General features: G+C 38.4%; 1 protein-coding gene across 2 annotated transcripts in view; it reads right to left on the reverse strand.

The window, feature by feature from the left end:
* The window catches only part of THSD7A (thrombospondin type 1 domain containing 7A), a 356,792-nt gene extending 349,226 nt beyond the window's left edge, over positions 1–7,566 (reverse strand). The window contains exon 1 of one of the 2 annotated variants that reach the window (XM_053655065.1): positions 6,913–7,566. In XM_053655065.1, coding sequence (XP_053511040.1) covers positions 6,913–7,090 — 178 coding nt within the window. In that variant the 5' untranslated portion in view covers positions 7,091–7,566. The remainder of the gene's footprint in view (positions 1–6,912) is intronic. The other variant, XM_037167342.2, reaches the window with a different exon arrangement.
* Positions 7,567–11,202: the final 3,636 nt, after the last annotated feature.

An 11,202-nucleotide genomic window follows, 5' to 3' on the forward strand; every position in this document is an offset into this window, starting at 1 on the left:
TTACAGAAAGCTAATGCACATTACTGGACTTGCTCCAGGTCATAAAATTAAGTAGCCATTGTATTATATATCAGAATAGTAGCAATAATAAAACTACCACTTACTAAAGTTCTAATATGTCTCAAGCAGTCGACCACACATTACATGTTACCATGTTTAATCCTCAGACCCCAATGGTATATATATGCTTTTCCCATATTAGAGATAGAAAAAAAAGATTCAGGGAAGTGACATAATTTTGTAGGTAACATGGATACATTTTGATCCATGTTGCTCCAGAGTAATTGACATGGGTGCCCACATTCTGCCCACTCTGCTTCAACACTATCCTTCATTTAATGAGCAAACTGCGTCAATCCAAATTAAGGCAAACTGTAAGCACAACGGAAGTGCAAAACACTTTCATTAAGATAATGCCACCCTCATGCTACTACTACCTGGAAGAGACATCCCCCTCCCATTTGTTATTTAAGGAATATAAATATAAAGACTGATACTTTTCCATACACATTGCAAAATACTTTATATTGGTACAAGTATATGAAAGGAAAAAAGAACATTTTTATTTTATATTGAAGCAGTGGATTATTTTATGCACAGTGAACTAGGTAAAAGACAGTAATTGCCATTAATAGTATTATCTGGTGTTGGATGAACCTAGTGCAGAAGCATTTAATGTTAGAAATAATTTCCTTGAGAGAAACTCATACTGTTAAATACCCTCATAACCTGAACTACAAACAGTGGCTAGTGCATAACTACTTATTGAATTTCAATGTAATTTCATTATTATAGAAATCAATTCAATCACTTCATTAAGGTCTTTTTCAAAATATCACTATGACAAAAACTGATAGAAGTTAGATGTATTCACTGTTTTCTGTTTGACTCATGTTAAGTCAATCACAGTTGGGCTCAATCATTGATGACCCTAATTTGGAATTGCTAGGTGAATACAATTAGCCATAAATTATTATTGAAGTAATTCCATATTCTAGAATATTAAAAAGCAAAAAAGTAACTTATCAGTAACACTAATTATTCATCTTTTGATAGAAGTACTTTACCTCTGTGTGTATAAAATGTTTTCCAACTATTCATATAAAGATTATTTGAAACCTTTCAAATGGCTGTGATAAAACTGTTGGAATATTTAACTTCTGTATTTTGATATGTTAATGTCTTATATTCTGGGTTTCCCCTGTTAAAAAACAAAAACTGGTAGAGAGACTTAAATTTCACCTCATTATTCAACTTTATTGATAGTATACCTTTTCCACTATTTTTATTCAATTAAGTTTATATCTCTACTAGTCTATATAGAATGTCCTTTACCATAGGAAGTAAAACTCATTATTCACAGGTGACATGATATAGTTTACATAAAACCCTAAAGGCTTCAACAAAAAACTATTAGAACTTATAAATGAATTCGGTAAAGTAGCAGAATATAAAATTAAAATCCAGAAATCAGTAGCATTTTGATATACCATAAATATGAACTATCAGAAAGAGGAATTTAGAAAATAATCTCATTTATTATTGCAACAACAAAAAAATAAGGTATCTAGAAATAAATTTACAAGGACATAAAAGACATGTACTCAAAAATTATAGAATACTAAAAAAAGAAATTAAGATACAAATGAGTGGGAGCATATACCATGAATAGGAATAATTAACATCATTAAAACGCCTGTACTACCCAAAATAATCAGTAGATTCAGTGCAACTCCAATTAAAATACCAATGGCACATATTGCAGATCTAAAACAAGTGTTCTAAAAATGTATATGGAGCCAGAAATGACCTTGAATATCCTCAGCAATCTTGAGAAAGAAGAACAAAGTTGGAGATATCACACTACTTGATATTAAACTATACTACAAGGCCATAAAACTCAAAACAGCATGGTACTGGCATAAGAACAGGCATGCAGATCAATGGAACATATTTGCCAATGATACATGTGATACAGAGTTAATTTCTGAAATACATAAAGAACTTTTATAACTCAATACCAAGGGAACAAACAGTCCTATTTTTTAAAAAATGGGAAGTTTCTGAATAGACACTTCTCTAAAGAGGACATACAGATGGCCAACAGACATATCAAAAAGATCCTAAAATCATTAATCACCAAAGAGGTACAAATTAAAGCCACAATGAGATATCACCTCATGCCTGTCAGAATGTCTATCATCAATAAATCAACAGACAACAAGTGATGGTGAGGATGTAGAGAAAAGGGAACCCTAACACACTGTTGGTAGAAATGCAGACTGGTGCAGTCACTAGGGAAAACAGAACAAAATTTCCTCAAAAATTAAAAATGGAACTGAGTTTGACCCAGTGATTCCACTACTGGGAATATATCCAAAGAAACCCAAAACACTAATTCAAAAGAATATATGCACACCCATGTTCATAGTAGCATTATTTACAATAACCAGTATCTGGAAACAGCCCTAGTGCCCATCAACTGCTGAGCAGACAAAAAAGCTGTGGTGCATTTGTTTACACGATGGAATATTACTCAGCAGTAAAAAAGGAGAAAATCTTATCTTTTTGCAACAGTGTGGATGGACCTGGAGACCATTATACTAAGTGAAATAAGCCAGTCAGAGAAAGACAAATATCACATGATTCCATGTATATGTGGAATCTAATAAACAAATTAATTTAACAAAATAGAAACAGAAGCATAGACACATGGCACAGACTGCCAACTGTCAGATGGGAGCAGGCTAGAAGATCTAGTGAAAAAGAAAGTCAAATCAATTAAGTAAAAAATATATACATATACTACATGTATACATATGAAACATTTATGCGTATAAACACGCATGTAACACATACATATATAACATGCATATGAGGTCTCTCCAGGAGGCACCCAGCCATGTAATATAAAAAATAGAGACATTTATCAAAGAAGATCCAAGATACAAGAAACATTGTACACAGGCCAATGATGCCTCAGACCCCTTCAAAGTAGGCACTTTGGGACCTCAGACTGTTCTCCCAATTGCTATCAGCGGCCCCCTCACATTTTCCTGAATCTCATCACCATTCTGAAGTCTCTTCCCTTTCAAAGGTGATTTTAGTTTTGGGAAAAGCCAGAAGTTGTAGGGTGCCAAATCTGGGCTATAGGGAAACTGAGTCACGTGGGTAATTTGAGGTTTTTGCCAGAAAACTCTGCAGAAGACTTGATACTTGAATGGTCATATTATCATGATGAAGGTGCCAATCACCAGCTGTTTATAATGCCGACCTTCTTAATCATTTGAATAGTTTCCGTGAAGGAATGTTCAAACTTAATCCAAAATTCAGTTCAGATCCTTTGCTCTACTTGCTCAGTCATTTTGAATGCAATAGCCGCACAGTACAGGGAATCGAGTTTGTTCCCTGTGCTCTACACCTCGGGTAAAACTTCTACAGTGTGACCCCCAGTCCTCTGCCATCATCCGTCACTGAAACTTCTATGGTCTTAGTTTTGCTCCCCTTTGCCTCCAGTCCTTCTCCTTACTGACCTGTTAGCCTCTTAATCCCCCTCTCTCCATTCCCAGCAAAGAATAAGTCAATACTTTACTTAAAGATTCCAATGGTTTCCACCTGCTTAGAGTTTAAGCTCCTCACCATGGTTTGAAGGCTTTCTTACACTCTGGCCCAACTCACCTCGTCGGCATTAAATACGTTCCTTCTGACCAAACATCCTGGACTTCAGCTACAGTACTTCCAAGATCTAGGAATGTTTCACGCCTGTTATTTTTGTTTTCTCTCTTTCCTCTGCTGGAATGGACTTCTACTACCCCCTGAGTAAAAAACCTAGCTCCTCCTTCAAAATCCAGATCAACATTAGTTCCTGTTTAAAACTGCACACCCCCCTTTATCAGCTACAGACTCTCCCTGCTCTCACAGTATGTCATTTATGAGTATGATATATGCCCTGTTGTCATTGTTGAGAACATATAGTATTATTCAACTGCAATGTTCTCCTGGGCAGAGATGACCATAACCTGCTCAGCTTCTCCTACTACATGACTTCATGTAAGCCACACAGTGAGTCCTCAATAACTTCTTTGTTGTGAGTTGATTTAAAAAAAACTTTTTTGAAAGGTTTTATTTACTCATATTGAGAGAGAGGGGAAGAGAAGGAGAAGGGAAGAGAAACATCGGTGTGTGGTTGCCTCCCATATGCCCCATCCTGTGGACCTGGCCTGCAACCCAGGCATGTGCCCTGACTGGGAATCGAACCAGCGACCCTTTGGTTCACAGCCCATGCTCAGTCCACTGAGCTACACCAGCCAGGGCAAAACTTTCATGTAATACACATTATACATTAAAATTTCATATAATATACATTGCATAGTATGTTATATGTCACAAACTTTATGCATTATGTTCATATATACTATATGCCCTTATTATATACATGTTAATATACTATGTATATATCCACACATATGTGTTTGACAGAAATATATATATGCATATGTGTACATACAGTTGATGCACTTTCAGGCTGACCAGGCCCTTGAATATCATGTTTCCTAATTAATGATTATTACAAAATAGGAAGCCAAGAACCAAAGTCAAATGACTTTGCCAAGGTTCTAGAGCTTGTTGTTGATAAACACAGTGTTAGAATTCTACCCCAGCTTCTCATCCACTGTACCTTTCACTCCATCACTTCAATGATCTCACCAATAATGTGACTGCATGCAACCTGCTGTATCCAGACCAAGCTTATCCTAATGGAATAGCTATCTTGGACTGTCTCACCTCATTTTCTCTCCCAGTTCCCTCCTGAGTCCTTATTTTCATCAAATGAGAAACACTCATGATTCTATCATCTCTACATTCTCATTTACAACATATCCCTCTCCGTCAAATATTCCCTAGTTCCTTTGATAAGTACTCTCAATTCCTTTATAGATATGGTAAAATTGCCCTTCCCGCTCAAAAACAATAAAGAGGTCATTATTTTGCTCTCCAGTTTAACTCACCGTTTTTTCCCCCACTAAACCAGGGAATCATCATTAAAAAGATGTCATTATCATCCCTCTCATACTAGTTTATGTATATCTAGGCAAGCATACAACTTTGGAGTTTACAGATTACTTCTCATAACTCTCTCATCTGATTTTCATAATACTGTGAACAGTCAGAGAAGGTATCACCACATTTCTACGCAGCTGAAAAAACTAGGCATCAAAGTGAAGGGCACTGCCGACATTCCCATAGCTAGCAAGAGCAGGAACTGGTACTGCAACCAAGGGCTCCATATCTTTGCTCACGACAGCTTCTCGCTATTTCAAACTGTTTATCGGCTTGTGTTCCCACCATGACATTTATGTTGACATATATTGGCACCTCTGTTCCTGCACACTAAATGTTACCTAGACTCTTTTTCTCTCTGAATAACTGCTTGGCTCTTGTTACTTTAACAGCACCAAATTCAACCTGGCAGGCACTATTTTCTCCCACACTTACCTGAGAAGCTCCCAATTAACCATCCAAACAATACCATTTAATGGTAAATTATAGTTTGGTATTTGTTTTATGACTGAGCTTCTTAAAAGTAAAACCATGGCATTAGCTAAATTAGAGAAGATCTACTCTTTGTTTTACATGGAAATTCATTTGCTTTTATCTACATGCACCCATCATCTTAATACTGCAAGTGTTAACAATAGTTCACATTAATCCAAATGGTTTTTCTAAAAACCAGTGGGTGTATATTGTGTGCAACATTGTGAGCCAAATCGTGTAAGTTACCTTTAAATCAATTTCTGTTCAAGCTCACTAAGTTGTTGGATAGTGCAACTTCTTTAAAAATTCAGGTATATCGGTATAATTGCAGAGTAGACTGATCTGTGCAGCATAGAACTACTGACAGCTGAAGTTAGCAGACTCATTCTCCTGTAACTTGTTTGCAAACCCATAATGAATACATACTCTCCCTCCTTTCTCTGTCATGCTTCTTTTAATGTCTAGGCATTGCCAAGAAACTTAATTTATCCTTTGCTCTAAGCAACAAGAATAACATTTCCCACTCTGCTCCGATAAACATCACAAGTTTCAAGTCTGCTAAAGAATTCTCAGTGTCCTTCAGAAGAGAAAGGAGTCGCTGGGGAGGGTGCGGTGATTCCTCACTTGGTATTGTTTTCCTGCCTGTCACTGCTCCACCAGGACCTGTAGTCAGCACTTTGCCAGAAGGTGCTGAGGAGTAATTGCTTGCTGCTTTTGTTGGCTGGTTCAAAACAAAGCAAAAGAATTCCCCAGGGAGAAAAAAAAAGTTTAAACCTAAACATCCTGACAACCGAGCCCTTTAATAACCTCGCAATTCACTCGCAGAGAACTGAGTTTCACCTGGTCTCAGAGAGCTCATTGGAGCCCCGTTTGCCTTTAACTGTCAGAACTGCTCTTGTTTGGCTTGTTTCCACGTGTCCCACATATCACAAAGCTATACTTAACAAATTCAGTTCTATCCCCATCTGTATCACGGCACTGAACACATAGTTTGCCTCGAGACAGAATAAAGACCAGGGCGAAACTCTTAGCTGGCTCTTTGCTAGAAATACATTTAAGAAACTCGTAGTAGAATGAGAATCCAGAGGTTAAAAACACAGCACTTCATCTCGGAAGTGCAGCGTTGGTTGTCCTTATTAACTACAGAGCTGCGCCAGAGAGCTCATTCCAGTGAGTCACTAATGCCTCGTAGTTGTTAAGCTTCTTTCCAAATAGCATCGGATGTGACCTAATTTACTTCCGAAGAATCATACTTTTACCGTAGGATCCCAGCACACCCGAGCCATTGAGAAGCACAGGGGTCCCTCCCGAAGCCCGGCAGTTTGGTAATGTGCCCAGCTGTGAAGGTGGGATGCAAGGGAACTCCGTCCCACTTACCAGTCTTCCACAGATAGAGGGTGGGTGCCTCGGCCTCGCCTGCAGCCGCAGCCCCGCAGGCGCCCGGGCACAGCAGCAGCGGGAGCAGATGCAGCAGCGGGAGCAGCTGCAGGACGCCCCGGCGCGGGCCCGCGGCTCCTGGGCTCCGGGACGCAGAGCGCCTCGCTGGCAGCCCCATGCCGCTCGCAGCCGCTCCAGGGTCCGGATCCGGAACGCGATGGGCAGGGAATTTTTCTTCGCCCTCGGAAATGTCTTCCCAAGGAGTACAGAAAGCAAAGCTCTCCCTGCTATTGTTCGTTTCAGATGAAAAGGAGTGAAAGCTCTTTTAACACCGGGGAACAATAGCGTCCGCGGTGGCCGTGGCTGCAGCCGCCACCTCCGCTGGCGGGGATGCTGCTGCGGCTGCCATTCCGCGCACAGTCGCAAGTCCTAGTGGCGAGGGAAGCAGCCGTCCGTCCGCAGGGGGCCCCAGCTGACTGAGCAGGTCCTCCAGGTCTGGGGAGCAGCGCAGCCCCAGCCGCCAGCTGGAGAGAGAGGAGGGGGCGTGAGCCCAAATGAGGGAGAGGGGGCGGGATGGGGGGGATCTCGAGGGCGAGAAAGGAAGCGAGCGAAAGAGACAGGGGGCACCCAGATGCAACATACCCGCCCAAAGAACTCCCGTGCACATGGTGTGATGAAATATGTTTGGAAGGATACACCAATAAAAAGAATCATCACCCGACAGGCTTCGGCAGGACAAATAACAGGCACTGAAATTCCTCGTCACCCAAGGAGTCAAAGGCTAGCTCTAGTGGTATGTTATTTTTAGTGTATATGTGCACAAAGTATCATTGTCTATAATTGATTTTAAGTGGTGTCTTCTGAATCACTTTTTGTCAGTAGCAGTACTATGATCAGATGAGAAAACATAGGAAAACAACAAAGGTGTTCACTTAACTGCCGAAAGGCACTTCACCACTTTCTTAAAATGTTTCAACTTAATCTATTCTCAATAGATATATGAGTAATATTGATCTACTCAGACAAATCAAAGTACATTGTGTTTTAGTAGCTTTTAAAACAATTCATATGTACGATAGTAAGTATTCACAATGCTATCTAGTTTTATGGGTAAAATTTTATAAAAACTAATAAAAATTGTATGTGAGATATGGATAAATACAATTGTTCTCTCTTTACTTCTCTCTGCCAAAAATAGGCTGCCTTTAAACATCCAAAAACTTGTGAGTAAAATTAAAGGGAAAACTGAGTTTTCATTGTTTCAGTATCTCCAAATTAGTAAATTCTTTACTTAAATATCCCTGGCCATCATTTCTCTGAACTCTTAGTATAGAAAAAGGGAATCTAAACAACCTCATGGGTTTCGGTCTTTTGTTCTTTGTGTTTTCACTTTCTTAAACCAGTAGTAATGGAGGAATGTGTGTGATGTCAGATTATGCTTTTTGCCCTTTCTCTTTATTTCCCCCAATTATGACCTTTTATTAATTCATTTCCTAATAAAGCTAAAGTAATATCAAGGCATTTAGCCAATTAAAAACTCGACGAACAGAAAACCAAGCCAAAGAAAACTATTCACATCCGGTCAGCAATATTTGGCCAGATGAAAATAAAATTTAAAAAGCAGGAAAAGTACTTTTATGAATTTACTTCATCAGCAGAGCCAACCAAGAGTTTAGAATGAGGAAGCTACTGTTTCTGAAAGAGGAAACCTTCCATAAAGCTCTCTGGGGACGCCTGTCGTTCTGCACATCATTCCAGACACAGCCCTTCTGCACACATTAGATTAAGAGCAGGTTTGATCAAATGATTCCCAGATCCTGCCTGTTTAACTATTCTGACATCAGAGGAAATTAGCCACGTTGAAGGTTGCAAATTCCTTCTTTGTTTACTTTCCACTCTGTTAGGCCTCTAAGAGGGAATTAAAAGCTCAGAGAGCCCTAGCTCTGTGAGTCTGTGATTAGGAGAGATAAGCTAGTGTGGATTACTATTTCTTCACTGGTGAAAAACCGGCAACAATCAGAAGATTATGGGTTGATAAGGGATACAAAGGAAGCCTGATCTTAACTAATGTATGTCCCCCTGAAGGAGTTATACCAAACAAGAAGCAGTTACACCAAAGAAAACAGGACCTGCTGGGTTCTGACCTCTTAGGGAGAAAACCACAATAACACTCCACAGTGGCAGTGCTTGCCTATCCAGTTTGTTTATATTTCTCAGCTACCAAAACAGCCCTAAACCTTGAAATCCCCTAACTCTGGCACAGGGAGGATTTTAAACAGAAAGTACTGTTAAATATTACTCCATTCTAAGCATTCTTGGAAAGTCCCAAGTCAATTCACCAAGTAAAAACTCATTAATAACAACAGAAGACAGAGAATATAAGGAGTCAAGTTAGTACAATTTAATGTACAGGGTAATTATTTAACCCTTCAAAAAGCCATCAGAAGCTATACTTAATAAGTTAATATCAAAAGAAAATTTAAGATTCAAATCTTTATATTTATCCATGGTTTTATAAGTGCTCAACTGGGAGAAAGTTTAAACATTATAGCCACAACCTCAAGCATGAGCCAAGGGCTACTTCTAAGTCAAAATTTGCTGCCACTTAAAATAAACAACTAGAATGAATATTCTTCAATAGTGTTTGAAAATAGCCAACAATGAATTTCCTTCTTTTAAGTACAATTTATACAAGGCTTAGGGTCACACAAACACATGTACATGCACCATCAGTCAGTAGTAAAGACATATCTGGACAAGGTTATAGAAACAAGGTCATGTAAACATCTGTCTCCACCTCTGCTACGTATCTGTTCTATAACAATGCCATTATTGCACTTGAGGACAAAAATGTATGGGTCTCTGAGGAGGCAGAAGTTATATATATATATATCTACATACAGCTTTTCACTATTGTGAAAGCTGTAGTGTCCAACTGGATAAATCCTATCCATAAAACTGATACGCAGCAAAAGATAGCAAGACATAACATTCTTTGTTTTCTAGAGTATGGTACAAATAACATACAAATGCTTAATGATATGATGTCAAAATTTAGTCATGAGAAGTCTCAAGGATGCAGATTAAATTGACCATCTGTACCGGCTGCCATGAAGAAAGCCCGTCATCATTTTTCATAAAGAACTGTTCAAGTATTAATGAGCCAGGGCTATAGAAGTTTTCCAAACCAATAGATGAAAAATGCAAAGCATATTTTTTTAATGTTTAGAAATGAGACAGCTCTGAACCTGTCACCGCTTATGTGGTTTCTTTCATCTGTCTTTATTTTTCTATCATTTCTAAACTCCATAGAGTGGCAGGGGGAAAGGTGTATGCATATCCATGCAAGTATATGCTCTTTACTAGAGCATAAGCATATAAACATCCTTCACAACCCATAAGTCATATGGGTAATGACTTTCAGTGATTAGTACCAACATTTAAAATAAATCATCAGAAATTCAATTACTTGACAGGAAGGGGAACAACTTTTAACATCATCAATTTTATGAATAAAAATAGTAAGTAAATGAAGAAATATATAATTATTCATTGATAGAGTGTTACATAGAATAGGGTCTAAGGATGTCCACTTTGAAATAAAGATTTTAAATATTTTCTCTACACAAATGCACCTTGCCTTAATTTTTTTTAAGGAATTCTGTTTGCGTGGCCTCTAGGTGTCATACTTGACCAAGATTTGAGGTGGACAAAATTTATTTTAGGCTTCTTTTTATTCCCCCCTTCTTGCCACACCCACCAAATTATTAAAAGATAAAAGACATCACTTTTTATGTTTGTAATAAGTAGCCATAGATTTTACTTTCTCTTCCAAGCCTGACTCTGACATTTACTTTTTATATTCCTTCCAACATCTTTTTCTTTATAACAATTTTTCTTTGTTTTGTTTGTCGGTCAGTCAGCTGATTAGTTTGCTGGCTTGTAGGTACGTGTGGTAGTGAAGGGAGAGCCAGTTCTAAATTTCAGATAGTTTCATTAAGCCTAAAAGAAATCCCAAACCCAGTGGTTTCCATTTTCCTCCTCTCCCAACCTCTGGTAACCACATAATCACTTTCTGGTTCTATGGATTGACCTATTTTGAACATTTTGAAACAAACGAAGTCATAAAATATATGACATTTGGTGAATGGCTTCTTTCACTCACCATACGTTTTCAAGGTTTAATCATGGCATATTATGAATCAGCTCTTGCTTGGTTTTGTTATATGGGTATCTTCCATTTTCTTTATCCTGTAATGTGTTGATGGATATTGGGATTCCTTCTCTTTT

This window comes from Artibeus jamaicensis, unplaced genomic scaffold (assembly GCF_021234435.1).
Source record: "Artibeus jamaicensis isolate MK-2021 breed Jamaican fruit bat unplaced genomic scaffold, CSHL_Jam_final contig_923, whole genome shotgun sequence".
NCBI lineage: Eukaryota > Metazoa > Chordata > Mammalia > Chiroptera > Phyllostomidae > Artibeus > Artibeus jamaicensis.